We start from the raw sequence: 18,211 nt of genomic DNA on the forward strand, positions 1-18,211 counted from the left end.
ATTCTTCTTTCCCATATCAATTTGGTTCTGTGTGAAGGTAAGTGTTTATTAATATTTCTGATTAATATTACTGATTTAGTACTCATGAAGTTATTAGTTGAAACAGTTAATGTGAGTATAATGTTACCAGATCGTGCGAGAGCATGAGCGTGCTGTGGTGTTTAGACTCGGACACCTGCTACAAAGAAAACCCAGAGGACCAGGTACATCTGTGCGCACATAAAGTCCCGATCTTTAGTCTTCACAGTATAATACGAGTATAATGGGAGCCTCAATGCGGTGTATTTTCTATCTTTCAGTTACCTGAGAAAGTGAATATAGTGTAACATTAAAATGCCTTTAAGGTACCTAATTGGACCTGACAGACCACCGTTGTTCTTTTGAGTGTACGTTAGATTTCTTCTTACAGCGTGAAAACTTTGCTTAATTTTTATTCCTTTATTTATTTGGTGATAGTAATTATTATTATTATTATTATTATTATTATTATTATTTATGTTTTATCTTGTTACAGGGCTGCTCTTTTACCTTCCATTTTTGGATATTTGTCATAAAGTGGACATTCGGTTAAAGATGCTGAAAGTCCCATCTCACTCGGTAACTTTTCTGACTTTCACATTACTATGCACTCCTCCTGTAACCAGTGTTTTTTTTGTTTTGTTTTGTTTTTTTGTTTCACTGTAATGCTTTGGCATGGACAGCAATAATTATCTGAACACATGCAATAGATCTCAGCCTACAAAAAATTTACAAAATTTTAAAACACTGTTTTCAAAGGACATTTTTTTTTCAAAACTATAACAATCAACTTGAACAATAATTCCTTAGTAGCTCATATTAAATGCTTATGTGCATATATTTCTTTTGGTTCACACCACCTGCTTTTGTGTTTAAATAGTTGCATAGTACCATGACACAGTGAAATCTTGATGTTTGACACAATCATCATATAAAAATTGCAAACCACTACATAAAACCACTTTTTTCATTTTAGAATTTTATTGAGCAGTGGTGCAGAGATTGTTATGCTTCTGGTAGTTTTTCCCATCTCCACACAGGACCTCTGCGGAGTGTAGTGGTATTTTTTGGATACAATATTTTGTTTTGAGTTTATTCTATATTTATGAACAAGTATCTCCTATTATAGTGTATAGGAGTGGAACTGTCTATTTCATTAGCTGAGGTCATAACAAAGGAACTCAATACTTGCTTAAGGGTATTATTATTATTATTATTATTATTATTATTATTATTATTAAATAAAATATACAAAACCGTGAAAACCTCATACATTTTTTTCACAGATTGATTAAAAAATCAATTTAAGATCTAATAAGGAGTTTGAATGCTTTGTGATTAGACTGTATTTGTAAACATGGGGAGAGAATTCATGAGACTCTACACTCAACTTTAATTCCTGAAGCTGTCTACTACAAAGTACTACAATGTTTTTTTCCCATCAAAGCTGCTACTGCAGTTCAGTGTCCATGCAGACCGGAAGCTCCTAATGCTGTTTTAAACATAATCACAAATATAATATTTTAGTACAGTATAATATCTTCCTCAGTGGTGACATCTTGAATTTGTGTCCGTTTTGTCGTCTATTCTGCAGGTGGTTACGAAAGACCTGGTGTGTACAGAGGCGAGTGCAGTGTGCTACTACCGCATTGAAAACGTGTCTGTGTGCTACTCGTCCCTGGCAGGAGTCCCGGCCGTGCTGCAGGCTCTGGTTCAGGTCTCAGTCCGGGAGGTTCTGGCCCATCACAACTTCGCCAGCATACTACAGAACAGGAGTGAAGTTGCCCACCAGATCCAGGTATACATTAACAATCTGTTAGAAACCTGTTAAATCCAATACCAATGTTTCATTTCATTAGTTACAGGAAGTTGCAATGTGTCCAAGAATAAGACCATACAGTATACAGTGCCCTCCACTAATATTGGCACCCTTGGTAACTATGAGCAAAGAAGGCTGTGAAAAATTGTCTTTATTGTTTAACCTTTTGATCTTTTGTTAAAAAAAATCACAAAATACTCTGCTCTCATGGATATCACACAATTGTAAACACAACACAGGTTTATAAAAAAACAACATTGTTAAATATAGATGTGCAACAATTATTGGCACCCTTTTAGTCAATACTTTGTGCTACCTCCCTTTGCCAAGATAACAGCTCTGAGTCTTCTCCTATAATGCCTGATGAGGTTGGAGAATACATGGCAAGGGATCTGAGACCATTCCTCCATATAGAATCTCTCCAGATCCTTCAAAGTTCGAGGTCCATGCTGGTGGACTCTCCTCTTCAGTTCACCCCACAGGTTTTCTATGGGTTTCAAGTCAGGAGATTGGGATGGCCATGGCAAGACCTTGATTTTGTGGTCAGTAAATCATTTTTGTGTTGATCATGGCCCATTTTAAGCTTTCAGCTTTCTGGCAGAGGCAGTCAGGTTTTCATTTAATATCTGTTGATATTTGATAGAGTCCATGATGCCATGTATCCTAACAAAATGTCCAGGTCCTCGGTCAGAAAAACAGCCCCAAAATATTAAAGAGTCACCACCATATTTAACCATTTAACCATATTTAACTGTGGGCATGAGGTACTTTTCCATATGGCTACCTCTCTGTGTGCACCAAAACCACCTCTGGTGTTTATTGCCAAAAAGCTCTATTTTGGTTTCATCTGACCATCGAATTCGATCCCTTTTGAAGTTCCAGTAGTGTCTGGAAAACTGAAGACACTCGAGATTGTTTTTGGATGAAAGTACATTTTTTGACCACTTGAACCATCCTCTTCAGAGTGCGCTGAGACAATATAGACACACGTCCAATTCCAGTTTTATTCATAACATTTTCAGTTGACTGGAACTTAATTATTGCCCTGATGGTGGAAATGGGCATTTTTTATTACCTTAATCTGATTAAAGTCATACTTGAAGTAAACACAAATCGAATTAAGACGTGGAGTATTCCTGTTTTAGTTTCATTATTGACATGCATTGTTATGAATGACTAAGGGAATTTGGCCTATGTGTTACCTCATATTTATACCCCTGTGAAACAGGAAGTCATGGTTGAACAATTTCCTGTTCCTAGTCACCCAGGTGTACTAAAGATTTTTTAAAATATCAATGGGAATATACTTCAAATATATTTTTCTCATATAAATTCATATGGGTGCTAATAATTGTTGCACACCTATATTTAAGAAAGATATTTTTATAAACCTGTGCTGTGTTTGCAATTGTTTGATATCCATGAGAGCAGAATATTTTTGTGAATTTTATTAACAAAAGATCAAAATGTTAAACAATAAAGGCAATTTTTCACAGCATTCTTTGCTCATATTTACCAAGGGTGCCAATATTACTGGATGACACTGTATATGTACTGTATGTATACTTATTTTTGAGTAGCTATGCATATGCCAATATGTCAAATTTGTTATAGAAATTGTCTTGTGATATTTTACTTTGACTCTCTCGAGGTTGCACTGGATTCCATCGCCTGCAGGTGGGGAATTAAAGTGGAGAGAGCTGAGCTGTAAGTTGTCAGATAAATGCCATACATCAATAATGTATAACCACTAAATCATAAAAAGGGCCATCGATACTCTTGCTGAGCCGAGTGCTGGGTGAGAAACATGTTCCCTTTGTTTTGATTGCAGAGAGGACCTCTGTCTCCCTCCTGAGCTTCAGCAAAACTTTGCTGTTGAGGCAGAAGCAAAGAGACAAGCCCAAATTAAAGTAAGAACGTTCAGTTGTATCTATAATTGGTTTTGTTCAAAATAAGCTTACCTTTACTGTAAGAGTACCAGAGTGCTTCAGTTCTGAGCCTGGGATTTAATTATTAGTGCTCATGAGATATAAAGTGGATTTAGGATCTTGTGTGTAGCCACAGTTCATTACCTTGTCATTTGTCTATGTGCATTAATTTATTGTAGAATTACTTTTAGCATGATATGCAAAAAAAAATCTTCATTCTTTAATGTCCCAAATTTAACACCCATCTCTTAACAAATTAGCAAAAAAAATTACTGTGAAATGTCCTTGTTCCCTCAGTGGGATGCATTAATGAAGCAGCCCATAATGTGTGTGTGTGTGGTGTTATATCAGGTGATTGCAGCAGAGGGTGAGAGGGCAGCATGTGAGGCTTTAAAAGCCTCTATTGCCTCGCTGTCAGATTCTCCTCTGGCCATCCAGCTGCGCCTTCTCCAGCTCCTCCACACACTGCGCTCTGACCAACCTACTGTGCTCCTCAACCTACCATCTGACTTCCTCAACCAACCACTTCAGCTAGCAGATACAAGCAGCTCTTCCAATCAAAACCAGCCAACAGGGGACATCTCAGAGGAAATGGCTAAAGACTCCTCAATGATGTAATGTAATCTCCATTAAGAGAGTCAGCATTAGTAGTAAAATGTTAGAATAATCCAATACAATAGTTCCTCTGTATACAGTGTTTACTGAAGGGGCCAGTTGATGAACATGAATTTTTATCATGTTATCAACAATAGATGAAATTTGAGTCCACTTCTAAATATATTATTAAATACACTGTATATTATCTGTATATTGTCTGTGCATTAAAAATAATTATCATAGAATTTAATTAAATAATAATTTAAATAAATCCATAGGGAAATCTGATTAATCTGTTTTAGCCCACATTCACACTCTGCCCATTCTAATGTAGGTTATAGTAGTGCATAGTTATAATCACTTCAGAGTGGACCATGGCCTTATTTTAATCTTTATTTGGCCACAATAATCGACTCAATCATGTGAAATAGGGTTTATAAACATATGTATTATCAGGACCCAAAATTGTACTGTAATTCAAAATCCAAACATCATATTGGTAGAAAACAATATTTTTATTATGTACCCAAATACTTCATATGCATTATATATTTATTCTGTAAAATTTCAGACTTTTTGATTGTCACTTTTTCTTTTTTTTTTCTTTTTTTTAAAGAAAACATTTCAGTGTTTTTTAATGTAGATAATTCGCTCATCCAAAGTGCACTGGTAAGTTCTGTGCTTTCTGTTGGTTTAGCGTTTCTTGCTTCTTTTAGTGGATTTGGGGCTGGGAGTGGGCTGCTGGCTCACCTCTTTCAGTTCAGGGCTAGCCTCCTTCTTAGCAACTGGTGAAACAGGCTTTCTCACTGAAAAAGTAATGCAAATTGCTATATTCAAACACTAACATACAAGGCATTACATGGCTTGGCTCCTCAGTACTTATCTAGTTTATTAATCCCTTATACCCCAAATCATAGACTGTGCTCCTCACAGTGTAATCTGTTAACTGTCCCACAAACACGCTTAAAATCTATGGGTGACAGGGCTTTTTCTGTCTATGCTCCTTCACTTTGGAACGCTCTTCCTCCTGAACTCAGGGAAGCTCAGGCCTTTGGCATTTTTAAAGCTCAACTTAAGACACACTTTTTTAAACTTGCATTTGACTGCTGATGTCTCCTTTTTTTATTATGATTATTATTATTATTAACGTTGTTGTTCTGATTAAGTTTTATGTTTTATTTTTCTGTGTACTGCTTATATTGTGTACAGTGCTTTGAGAAGCTGCTTTTAAAGGTGCTTTATAAAATAAAGTTTATTATTATTATTATTATTATTATTATTATTATTAACATGATTGTGGCTTCATTCCAGATTTTTCCTATTTCTAATTATTAAAAATAAAAATTAAAACCAATACAGTACAGTTGCACTGATATATTCCTTTCGGTGACACTCAGTACGTTTATATGGACAACAATAATCCGATATTAACCCGATTAAGGCAATACTCTGATTAAGAAACTAGCATGTAAACAGCAATTATTGATTACCTTAATCTGATTAAAGTCATACTCGAAGTAAACACAAATCGAATTAAGACATGTGGAGTATTCCTATTTTAGTTGCATTATCGACGTGTATTTCAGACAAATTAACACTATTAATCACACTATTAATGTCATGTGGGAGTTTTCACCGCATTCTGCGACAGGACACATACACACACGGCAGTGCTCAACCGCTTGATGGCAAACAAGAGCGCATGGCTGCGTCCGAAACCGCATACTTACCTACTGTATAGTAGGAGAAATATATGTATCTCAGCTACTATATAGTAGGTAAGTACACAGTTTGGGACACAGCCCATGGCTTCAAGCAGTCGTCTATTTGCACGCACAGCATGAAAAATAATTAACTGCACTTGAAGCTTTCATAAAATTAAAAATGAAACCCACAAAACTGTATATGGTTCCATAACGAAGACGAACTGTATGTTGATACGTGAAATTCTGGAGGGAACGTCGGATGGCATGGCGTGGGGACGTAATGACGTGTGCCATTAATCGATCTATGTTCTATAACATGTAAAATGGGAACATGAAGGAGTATTCTAAAAGCAACTCATGTAAACACCTTAATCACAATATTATCTTACTCAGAATAAGGTCAATAATTAGATTACTAGATTAGTGACTACATGTAAATGTAGTCACTTATGTGAATCTTTAACCAATTTTACGGCTGGTGTTTTCATAGGACTTGTATATAGATTGTATTCTTACACGATTTTAATGGTGTACATTTACACTTGAAGTCTTATTTTTGTATAACACATATGCTAATAACTTGGTGATGGCTGTACAGCAGTGATAGAAGTCATTCCATCATGAGCATTATGACAAACATTTGACTTTAAATATATTTTAAATGTGTTTGGGTGCATTTTTTGTTATTTTTGTGTTCGTTCAGCCCACCTTTGGTTTCTAGACTGGTCCTTTGTGGTAGTTGTCTCTCTAAATCATGGATCTTCTCTAAAGCTTCATGGAGGGCTTCCTCTGCCTTTAGAGCCCTCTCCTCAGCGCTGATGGCACGAGCCTCCACAGCTCTTACACACACATTTTTAATCATGAGCTAAGAACTCAGCATTCAGTTCAGGTATATGATTAGAATTCACTAATTAAGCAATATTGCACAAGCAGGAGTGCAGTTATACTGAATATCAGCATGGCTGTGTTTTGACCGTAGGCACAAGCCCACAGGCTGAGTGACACAGGTAATGATTCAAATTAGGAAGTGAAATTTTATGTGGCAAACACAGATGAGCGGAGTGATACAAGTAGTAAAATGTCCCAGTGCATGTACAATAAATATAAGCACTCTTAGAATTCCAGTCAAATTAGTGGACCGGAACTAGCTGTTGTGTAATTCATGTTATACTTACAGTAGCTCCTGCTGAAGAAGCCCCACAGTACCCAGTGCACTAAAAGCCTGCTGTGCACTCTCAGAGCTTGGTCGCACCACAACATCACTGGTCTACACAGCAGTAAACATATTTATAATTACCTAATCGATTGGTGTTACCAAGAGTGTCTGTTCCACATGGGGATTTGATTGGTGTAAATAGTAAATGAACACTGACCCCAGTGATGTGCACAGTTTCCTCTCCCAAGGTCTGTTCAATAATGTGGCCATCATGGCCGATAAGCTTCAGGACTGAGACACTCTTTTCATCCTCTGTGACATCCTCCTCCCTCTCCTCTACCTATAGTTACAATATATTCATTTCAATCGGCAAAAGCAATCTACGTTACAAAATGAGCAGGAAAGTATGCTTTATGAGCCACACATCCGTTAACAAGGTTAAAGGTCATTAATGTCTTGTAAAAGTAAAAATCATTGACCGGTTTATCCTTTTTTTGGGAAATATAAGGCCTGCCTCCTGCATTTACAGGTTCCTTCTCATCTTGCTTGGCTTCTGCTGGCCTCTCTGGTTTGGCATATACATCAATCTAAAACACAAATAAAACACTTTTGCATGTGTAGTGATTAATCCATTTGAATCAAACCCTCTGTACAGTTGATTTAAGCAGGTTGTAACAAAACAAATGACTTGGGTGCAGACAAAACAGGTAAGAGATAAGAAGGATTGTAGTGAAAACACAATTAAACAGTGATTTGACCAAACTGCAGGAAGTAATACACTTTATGTATTATGGGCTACAAGGTTACAGAGTAGCATTTTCTCACATGACTGAACTAACTGAACTGACATGCAAGAAGCAAAACAATGGGCAGAAAACAGAGCTGGAAATACAGCATAATGGATATGCTGAACAACATTAAACAAAATGCTGGATACAGCTCACAAAAATACAAAAGTTTTTGGATGAACAAATAAGTGCATTTGCAAAAGGCTTCTACTTGGCACCATAATATTTTGATCAATGAATGAAAGACTTTTGCAAGGATATTTCCTGCCCAGCCCCTTTCCCACACACCTTTCAGCAAAGGTTTTTCAGTTTTATTTTGTGAATCAGACCAAACAGGAAACACACCAAAACTGATTCAAAACTAGGCCAATGGACTAATATCTAAGAAAACAGGTGAGGTGCCTTATTATGTCTCACATACAATTCCCCAAAACAAACTAAATTTAAACTAATCTAGACCTAGCTCAGTAGTTGTTCTATCTATTTTAGAATTGCAGCACAAAACACAGCAGTAAAATCTTCTTACCGGAGAGGGTACACTCTCCACAGATAAGGAGAGGTCAGTGATGAACTTAGGCACTGCTTCCCCAGCCAGCTGCAGCTCCAAACGACGTCCAATCAAATCATACAGCAGGATCTGACAGATGTCCACCCACTCGGCACACTCCCTCTGACACATCAAACACACGCAAACGAAAGAATATGCTTTCTGACTGACTGCCAAGATATGTTGAGCTTTCAGATACTGGATATAAAACTAGTAAGAATTATAAGAAGTATATAGTCATAAAACTGTATTATTATATCTTACCCAGTAGCAATATAACATTTTTTAAATAAATATTTTTTTGACACCCAAATTTTACCTATACAGAGATGAGAGATCTTTTACCTGAAGCTTGTCCAGCTGGTAAATTTCATTTTCTGTGTCATCCTGAATCATATTCTTCTGCATCATCTCTGCCACGATAGCCTGGCAAGCACTGCAGGGTGATAATCAAACACAGTAGATCACCAAATAAAGTCTCAAGCTAACTGCCATTCTGTATCTCGTTTCCAAAAATAGCACGTCCTGAAGGATTACAGTTTTCATATTAATGTATAACATAATTGTTATTATTTCATACTTACATTTAATTTTGTGGAACATTACTGTTACATAGCTCTGACACTGGGGACTACGTACAAAACATGCTAAATAAACATCTCCTCACAGGAAACGTATTAACTGTATTAACAATTATAGATTTTTATTTGTTAAATAACAACATGTTTGGGTTTTAATTCGTCCACCACAGACCTCACTATGAATGTGCTGTTGCTATATAATCCTGTGATTTGCCTTGTAGCTGGAACTCCAAGGTGTCCCAAAAGTCTCCATACATAGGGGTAATTAACACTTTTTAGCAAAATGTCTTCCAAAATTTCCTTAGTTACATACTTAGTTTATTTATATTTTTTTCAGACAGCCTTTAAGAATGCTTTTGACAAAAGAAGAACATACTTAATTCATTCTCATGGCTGGATCGGGAAGCTGTCGCAAGGTTGCGATGGACTTCAACAGGAAACATGGCAAGCACATCACACACGACACTGCTGCCAAACTTATTAACAAATTCAAAAAGGACTGGAAGTGCTGTGACGAAGGCACAACCGACATGGTGCTGACATACCTAGTCACCTACAGTATGTATGGAGACTTTTAGGACACCCGGTACTGTCAGAGCTCCTGTTACAAAGAGTTCAACATCTTCTGAACAGCTGGTTATTTTTCCAATGCTTCATGTCTATGTAAAAAGTTTAGTCATTCATGCTATAGAGACTGTAAGAGCACTGGCATTACCTTGAAATGTATTTGGAGAAGTAGTTCAATTTCTGTGCAAGATTCTTGGCATCTTCCTCTAGCTTCTGAAAAGACACATCCTTAAAGGCATTTAATTCAGGGCTTGGTGGAAGATGGGGCTCCTGGGCATCACACTGATCTCGCACCATCAGTAGCAGCAGATCCACCATCCAGCGAGTCCGCAGAGTGTGCATAGAGCTGACCTGTTCATCAGAGATGAGCTCAGCTGACTGTTCTACTGGCTCAGAGCATGCATAAAACACATAAAAGAGCGGGTACTATACCTCCTCACAAAGTGTCATGTTTGTGTAGTCAAAGAAGTTGTTTTGAGAGGAGACAAACTCCCTCAGCATGTTCAGGACATCATCGATTTCAATCCTGCCATAGAGGCAGATGTCTCAGAGACTAATCAGTTACAGACAGTGTGTGGTGCTATTCTTAAAACTATTCAAACTTACTTGGTGTGAGGCTTGTGGTTATCCTCTGTCTGGATGTTGGTGATGTTTACCAGGGCCTCCTCACACAGATTTATCCAACTTCCTAGGGCCTTCTCCAGCTTCGACCAATCAGAGTGATACAGTGTTTCAAGCCGTCCAATAGGAGACTTCAGTCTGTTAGCCCAGGAGTCAATTACTCCATTCAGAGTGATCAACTGTTGATGAATTCCTGAAGTAACAAAAACAGAGGGTCTTGGGTAATAAATGTGACTCTCACTTTGTGGCATTTTTAAAAATTTTTACATTTGTATTTGGCTGATACTTTTATCCAAAGTTAGGTTCAAATCACAAGCTATAACTGAGCATTTGAGGGTTAAGTATCATGCTCAAGGGCCTGACAGTGGCAGCTTGGTGGGTCTGGGATTTCAACTAACAGCCTTCCAATCAGTAGCCCAAAAACACCTTAAGCTAGAAATAGCAGATAATCAAATGAAACTTGAAACATTTCAAATGAAACATTTCTTTTCATGTAAACACATTGGTCTCGTTAGCAGCCAGTGATGTATTAGTATTGGAATGCGACACTGCGACATTTCTGTATTTTAAACTCTTTATTCTAATATTTTGAGATACTGGATTTTTGATTTCCATCTAAGCTGTAATCATCAAGATTAAAACAAAACAAAAAAAGGCTTGAAATATTTCACTTTATGAGTAATGAATCTAGAATATATGAAAGTTCCACTTTTTGAATTAAATTACGGATATAAAATGAACTTTTCCACGATATTCAAATTTTTTGCGATGAACGTGTAGTATGTTCATACAAATCTAAGGTAAATGCAATCAACTATTTTATTAAATTAACTGTAAAGTGCAACTTTCAACAGTGATGATATTACATATTAGTATTTGCAAGAATCTTGCCTCAACTTGTGATGTTTTGTCAACTTTTTTCCTTATACCCAGCTAGGTCAGTTCTATTCCTGGTCCATGCTGGCACAAAAATGTGAAACTATGCAGCTATGATCTTGTCTATGGCTAAATTTCAGAATCTGGCGATAGAGCAAAAAAAAGAAGTGCAGACACAGAAAACCTCTTACCACTCTCTCCACTGATACGGATACCCAGCTGCGTATGGAGCTCAGTGATAGCATGGCTCAGTTCTCTCATGGCCGCCTGGCCCTTAGGAGCCTCTCCATCCAATGCTGGATGTCTCCTGTTCAGCTGCATACACAGCTCCACCCACGAATCCTGCAGCTGCTCCAGTCTGTGAAGAGTCTCTTGACCAGAGAGAAGGTCTTCTCCTCCATACCGCTCACACTGCATGGTCAACACCTACGGACATATATGACACGATACAGTGTGAAAAACTCGTTCTGTGGCCTTAAAAGATTAAGAATAAATAAACCGAAGTTAGGAATTTCTAACCATTGACCATTGCTTCAAGTCCTTAAACAACACCTCCTCTGAAGCTTTTTCAAATTTTACATCAGGGCTCCTAAAAAAATAGTTATAAACCGATATGAAAGGAATTAGATCAAGTGAAATCAAAATGAATAAAAACTAAGTAAATCTTCTTTACCTGGTGTTACTCTCACAGAACTTGTGCCACCTGACAAGGCCATGCTGGACAGACCTGATACTCTCATACTGGTTTTTTTCAGTCTCTCTAAGGTTCTCCATGAAACCGGTCAGCTGCTCTTTCCACTGGTCAGTCAGCTGCATAATGCGTTTCAGGTCCTCTGAGTCCTATTGTATTTGTTATAACATGTCAGTCTGTCATACCTAGTGTGGAAGAGTTTATGTTTGATTCTGGCCACAACTGTTGCAAAACAGTGTTTGTACCTTTGCTGTAAGAACAGTGGTGAAATGCTCTGCGGTTTTGCTCCATGCCTGCTCACTAACATGAAGTCTGCTGACCAGCTGCAGGTCGTTGAACTTAATAACCTGAAAAAAAGTTCTGATTTAGATTTAGATCTCTAAAAATACAGATATGGGGGACCTAATTTAAAAAATTTGATTAAAAAGCCATACAAAAATGTTCATACACACTAAATTCATCCCACTGCTGTTGCTGGTCTGATTGACTTCACCTAGAAAATGCCCTCAAACATCAATACATGGTGAGGAAACAGGCAAGTGATTAAATTCTGTTAAAGACATGAAGCTGATAGCGACTCATAAGCCGTATTGTGATGGCAAACAAGTGTAATTGATCTCGTTAAACATGGTTTTTGCTTAAGGACTTCTAGCAGAGTCTGTACTATTCACTCTTTCAATCATTCAATGATTTATTTATTCATTTATCTGTTATATGTTGTACATCCCTTTTAACTTAGATAAAGTCTGCAGAATTTAGGATCAAATCTGGTCATTTTATTAAGAAGGCCCACAATCTCTTAAAAGCAAAATGTGTTTGGAAGTTAACTAGAGGTCTAGAATGTGCTTCAAATGATTTCAACCCAGGAATTGTTATTATCAGACCTTGAGAGCAATGCTGTAGGTGACCTTGCTCCATAAGTCCCTCTCTTCAGTCAGTACGGCTACTTGTCCCTCCAGTCTTTGCCTCTGTAGTTCATAAAGTTTGTGGTACTCCCCAACAATGCTGCAATGGAAACCTGCATGTCATCTAAAAGCCATACACTATACTGTGTCAATCTGATCATAGTTATAGTGCCAATTTAAGATCAGTTAGTGAGATCCCTAAATGATACTGTATGTAATGCTGAAGATTATATTAAAATGATTAAATGGTAACTGAGCCTTGGGACTACTGACATATGCATTTACTCACTCAGAGTCAAGCTGTGATTGCTTCAGTGCTTTAGCCAGCTCCTCCTGCACCTTTTCAGCCTGCTTGGACACTTGCTCATCATGCTCCTTCAGCTGATTTATCTCTCTGGATTATCATAATAAGAAAACACAATATCAAAAGCAAAGGACATCAAGTAAAATACGAATGCTTAGAAATGCAGAGGAGAGAAGCAGTTGCTCCTTTAACACTACAGAGAATTTTCTCCATTCTCCACAGACACACTCAGCTAATTTAACAGAATAACAGTGGCAACACATTGATGATTTAAGAACACTTATTAATACACTTATAGCACATCTAATACGGTGTCATTTAGTTAGAAGTACAAGGCCATTTGGGTCTTATAATAAGCGATAGAACATAAAACTTTACTCATGAAGTTGTGCAATAGAGCGCTTGAAGCAGATGATCTCTTCAGTCAGCCGGCGGTCCAGAGCTCTCTGTGCCAGGGTCTCTGTATGCAGACTTATGAGCTGACGGGGGATTCGGTCAAGTAGGGCCACATACCTGTGCCTAAGGAAAGGCATTTTAATTTATAAACAGATTTTCAGTTTAGTATTTTAGCTGAGGGTTGTAATATTAAAACAGAGGAAATGTGGGATTATGCTGGTGAAGTAACAAAGTCACAATCGATTAAGGCAACTAGTGAGGAAAAAAATGGAAACGCTTAAATGAGAAGCACACACACCTGAGTTTAGCTAGCAGCTGGCCCCGCTCTATACACTCCACGCTCACCTGCCGAATTAGCTCATGAAACACGATGTTGTAGATGTTCTGCTCCACCCGCACCAACTCCAGCAGACCCTGTAACTGAAACCCAAAGGAAGGAATCGGGGCTATTTTTTATATCATTAGTCCATGATGCAATCAATTCTCCACAACTGACTGCGGTATCATGTTTGTAGGCTTTTCCATCTGGAATTCATGGATATTACAAAACTATTGGTAAAGCAAAAGTAACCTAAACGACTATTTATTGTTGGATAAAACTACACTATATGGCCTAATGTATGTTGACCCCCCCCCCCCCCCCATTATTAAGTTTAGGAGTTTCAGCCACACCCACTGCTAAGAGGTCTATAAAATAAATCATACAGTCATGCAATCTCTATAGATAAACACTGACAGTAGAATGGGTCATACTGAAGAGCTCAGTGACTTTAAACATGGCACTGTCTTAGGATGCCACCTTTGCCACAAGTCAGTTTACGGAATTTCTGTTGTGCCCTGATCAAATGTAAGTGCGGTTATTGTGAAATGGAAGCATCTAGGAGCAAACAGCAGCTCAACCATGAATCGGCATACCACACAATCAAGGAGTTGTATCAATCACTACAGAGTTCCACACGGCCTCTGGATTGGGATGTCCAACAAACTCATATAGGTGGCCACATATTTTGGCCATATGGTTTACACAAGAACAGTTTATATGCTACAGAAGGGATGTATATATACTTTATTAATCCCCAGGGGGAAATATGGGAGTATCCAAGTACTTCAAGCCTAATTTATACTGCACCTTATAATGTGAAGAAATGCATACCTGTGAGAGGCTTTTGACCTCCTCAAACTCTTGATTGGCACCTGCCTTTTCCAGCATATCATCCATTACCCTCATCAGCTGCACTGCCTCCAGGCGCCCACTTGGCCTCCTGGTGGGCACATGGACTATTTTAAGCACGATTAGTAATAGCATATAATTATCACATTCACATGCTCTGTGAATAAGGAATAAAAAATCGGGCTTTGCTGTTACAGGTAAATAAACAATGACAGGGTAGTGTGATGCAGCCCCCTGCAAAGTGGAGTTACTGTTACCACCCTTGGTGGTATTTTCCTATAACAGGGATTCCCGAAGAACAACACATCATACTTTTTATCCATTTATAGTTAGTACTAATATTGTAGAATGTCCTGTTACAACTTTATAGGTTATAACTGCTCTTTTTTCTGCTTAAAAATGACTACACACATTTTTTAATCCCTTTATGAAGAGCAGCTATCATACAAGTCCCTGAGTAATTCGCTACTGCAGAAATGCCAATAATATATTAGTATTAGAACAGGCACATTAATATAAACCTTGCAGCCAGAACTAATGTCATTAATGGAAATGAATCAACACATTTTGACCAATCAGTATTGAGAATTCTCCAGCGCTGTAGTATAATTCTTAGTAATTACTTTTACATTTTTTAAAGATATTTTCAAGGATATTGTAACTCACATTGATGGAAAGATCTTGAGTCTCTTTTGTTCATCCTCTAACAGAACTGTAAATTTGCTGGAATCAAATAAAAGCAAGTCATGTGTAATGTTATATTTACATAGAAGACAGATTTAGTGTTCTGGTGTTTTACATTCAAACCAGTGATACTTACTCATCATAACACTGTAGTGCTTTCACTCCTTTATTTGTCATTATATGGTATTCCTCTGGGATTAACGTCTCGGTAGAATTCGTATCCTGTATTTAAAATCACACTATAAGCCTCAGAACAAGAGGTACTGTTATGGTCAGGATTTTTTCTTGTGCCTGACTTGCCTTTTGACTACCTTCCAAAGAAATGGTGCCCCTGTCAGGCATGGGCGGGAGGGAGATTCGCTGTCTCTGAGCTGCCAAAGCGTCACACAGAAAGGATATATCCCTGTTCAAACAACGCAACAGTTCAAAAAATGGGCAATACTCTAGGCTAGCTATATATTGTTTTAGTTGGTAGTCATGCCAAGTAGAAGATATCAACCTGCCAGCTCCAGTCACAGATGTTGGCTGGTCGAGAAAGTAGTGGTATTTTTTGCGGCCACTGTTGTGGTGCCATACTGCATCCGGCGCACGTATTCCACAACCCTGCACCAAAAAGTAAAAATAACTCCACTGGTTCATTTGAGCTGATCAAACGAATGCGAAAACCACATGTCAAGGTTCTTCTATAGCGAGCATGAAAGCTAGAGACAATAATATTATTCTGACAAACCTTTGGGTGTTTGTGGGTTTTGTTGTACTGGGTTCTGTCTTGTGGGCATGCGGTTGAGGTGAGATTGGAGAGAAGCTCATCCGGTATGAAGTCATTCTGGTCATTTTGTAGTGAGAGCACTGGCATTTGGACCCCTTCATTTACTGATGATCTGTCTTTTACTTCAGGAAGCTCAGCCACTACTGCACATACACAGCAAAATTAAGGTCTGAAATAATACATATATTAGGCATTTGACATTTTTAACATTCAGGCTGAAATGTCTCTCAAAAATGGATTGACACTATACAAGCGTAGCATTTAATAACTACATATAATAAATTCCTTGCAAATGCCGAACTAGCCTGGAGAGGATGGGAGCACAAGAAAAAAAATCTATATTTGAATGTATTCTTTATTAGTTTATTCTTGATTCCTATTGCAGCTATTTCATACAAATTACCCATATAGCCGTGTGATTTCTATAGTATGTGAAGGACTGTTTCAGATACTTCACATCCAAATGCTAGAATTTCTTCAGTAATATTGCGATAATATTGTTATTGATATTGTCAATAATATTAAGTAATACTGTTAGCTACCCATATTGGTTTTTATCAGGTACCACTTTGTAGGTGTACATTTACTGACAATAGCTCATCTGTTGCTCGTGGAAAGGCAGTGGAAAGGACGGACCAGAACCACCACTGACCATATATTTAGGTGGATATGATATGATATGATATGATATGATATGATATGATATGATATGAGTGTATCTGGCACAGCAGCACTGTTGACTCTTTTAAACAAATCACTGAAGGTTTCTGTCCACAGGATGCTCTTAGCTGGATATTTTTGGTTCATGGATTATTTTTTAACCCATGAGTGAAAGCAAGGTGATGTCAAATTTAAATAAATAAACAAATACAACTGTCCACCACCTAAATCAGATAGTATTTCGCCAGCAAACAGTCAGTCCCTTTCCATAGACTGAGTAGAAGTAGTCTGAGGTGGTGCTGAACACAGTGAACCTGTATCGTTCAAGTACTCAGTGTATACCAAGGCAACACATTATTTTACTGTAGAATGCTGGTCACTTCATGGAAATGAGGCAGAAGACTGAAATGAAATGATAGAAAAGTGTCTATAACCTCATGAGCTGTATAAAAGTGAATTACTCACAGTTGTTTTCCTCCACAGGAGACACAACAGAGTGATTTAATCTCTTGGACCTCCTGCTCTCTGGCTTCGGTAAAGCAGGAGGTGACGGACCGGACTTTACACACACAGACATCTTGGGTTCTTTAGTAGGCTACATACCCATACTAGATGAAAACATCATTACAAAAAAAAGCAAGCCTAAACAAAATGTTAGCGTTTAAATAATAAAAAAAGGATAATTTTGAACGGCTTAGCTTTAACACACAATACTCCGTTCGCGCGGACAATAATAAAGTTTGTTACCATGGGCGCATCGCGTTTCCACGCAACTTCACAAGGCTGCGTCCTAAAAGCGCATACTTCCGTACTATAAAGTATGTCCAAAATAATTACTGTATGTTACCATAGTTAGGTGGCCTGCTATTTTATAGAGTATCTAGGCAGAGCGCTGAGAGCTACAGGCATCATTTGTCTCAAAATCTTAACAATAAATCGATGGAGAACCCTTCCTTTTTTTCCCTGTCCACTTTTAAGATCTTTGCTGCGCTCGGTTCTTACATTTTTAATGAAAATCCACTTTAAATTATTGATGAAAACTCAATAGCCTGTTAAGCGCCTATGAGAAACAAACACTAAGCAGTGAGGAGCTTGATAAATAGTTGAAGTTATTAACATGCTATTTCTTTTCCTTAAGATATGAGACGGTTTTTAACATATTCAGAGCAATCCAACACTTCTAAAGACCTTACTGTTTTCTAGAATGAATAATAAATTGCTTGACTGAAGTGGACAAGTCTTTAGATATATAAAATTTTCTACAAGAACCTTAGTTTCTATGCTAATTGGAATTTCACTCATAAAGTTGCACACTAAATGAAGACTTGGTGCTTATGTTTTATGATACAAGAACACTTGCTTGTTATGTAATTAGCACAAATGTTACATTTTCCCATCTACATTTAAAGTGCACCTATTAGGCTGGT

At 37.7% G+C, this 18,211-nt stretch overlaps 2 protein-coding genes across 2 annotated transcripts in view; one reads left to right on the plus strand and one right to left on the minus strand.

Moving 5' to 3' along the window:
* nphs2 (NPHS2 stomatin family member, podocin) overlaps positions 1 to 4,564 on the plus strand; it is a 5,835-nt gene extending 1,271 nt beyond the window's left edge. Inside the window, exons 2-8 of the mRNA XM_053635144.1 lie at positions 1 to 37; positions 131 to 203; positions 515 to 597; positions 1,613 to 1,816; positions 3,489 to 3,544; positions 3,669 to 3,747; positions 4,117 to 4,564. The exon at positions 1 to 37 is cut by the window's left edge and continues 67 nt beyond it. Of these exons, the coding sequence (XP_053491119.1) occupies positions 1 to 37; positions 131 to 203; positions 515 to 597; positions 1,613 to 1,816; positions 3,489 to 3,544; positions 3,669 to 3,747; positions 4,117 to 4,383 (799 nt within the window). The 3' untranslated portion in view covers positions 4,384 to 4,564. The remainder of the gene's footprint in view (positions 38 to 130; positions 204 to 514; positions 598 to 1,612; positions 1,817 to 3,488; positions 3,545 to 3,668; positions 3,748 to 4,116) is intronic.
* Positions 4,564 to 18,118, minus strand: axdnd1 (axonemal dynein light chain domain containing 1). Its single transcript, XM_053635126.1, has 24 exons — positions 17,250 to 18,118; positions 15,855 to 15,999; positions 15,656 to 15,758; positions 15,492 to 15,577; positions 15,338 to 15,394; positions 14,654 to 14,762; positions 13,799 to 13,920; positions 13,483 to 13,623; positions 13,090 to 13,194; positions 12,780 to 12,900; positions 12,141 to 12,242; positions 11,878 to 12,044; positions 11,724 to 11,793; positions 11,396 to 11,630; positions 10,314 to 10,521; positions 10,140 to 10,233; positions 9,856 to 10,058; positions 8,905 to 8,995; positions 8,539 to 8,682; positions 7,704 to 7,811; positions 7,442 to 7,564; positions 7,244 to 7,335; positions 6,777 to 6,907; positions 4,564 to 5,168 (listed from the first exon to the last, which is right to left on the minus strand). The coding sequence occupies exons 1-24, from the start codon at positions 17,359 to 17,361 to the stop codon at positions 5,056 to 5,058; spliced, it is 2,982 nt and encodes a 993-aa protein (XP_053491101.1). The 5' UTR covers positions 17,362 to 18,118; the 3' UTR covers positions 4,564 to 5,055.
* Between the last annotated feature and the right edge of the window lie 93 nt (positions 18,119 to 18,211).

This window comes from Ictalurus furcatus, chromosome 10 (genome assembly GCF_023375685.1).
Source record: "Ictalurus furcatus strain D&B chromosome 10, Billie_1.0, whole genome shotgun sequence".
In the NCBI taxonomy this organism is placed as follows: domain Eukaryota; kingdom Metazoa; phylum Chordata; class Actinopteri; order Siluriformes; family Ictaluridae; genus Ictalurus; species Ictalurus furcatus.

Bases quoted from the DNA above. Each gene is read 5' to 3' on its own strand.
- axdnd1 (XM_053635126.1), bottom strand. From the start codon at position 17,361: ATGTCTGTGTGTGTAAAGTCCGGTCCGTCACCTCCTGCTTTACCGAAG. The intron at 11,631-11,723 runs GTTAGAAATTCC...ATATGTCCGTAG, and splicing joins ACTTGAAGCAATGGTCAATG to GTGTTGACCATGCAGTGTGA. The intron at 7,565-7,703 runs GTCAATGATTTT...TTGTAACTATAG, and splicing joins CCCAAAAAAAGGATAAACCG to GTAGAGGAGAGGGAGGAGGA.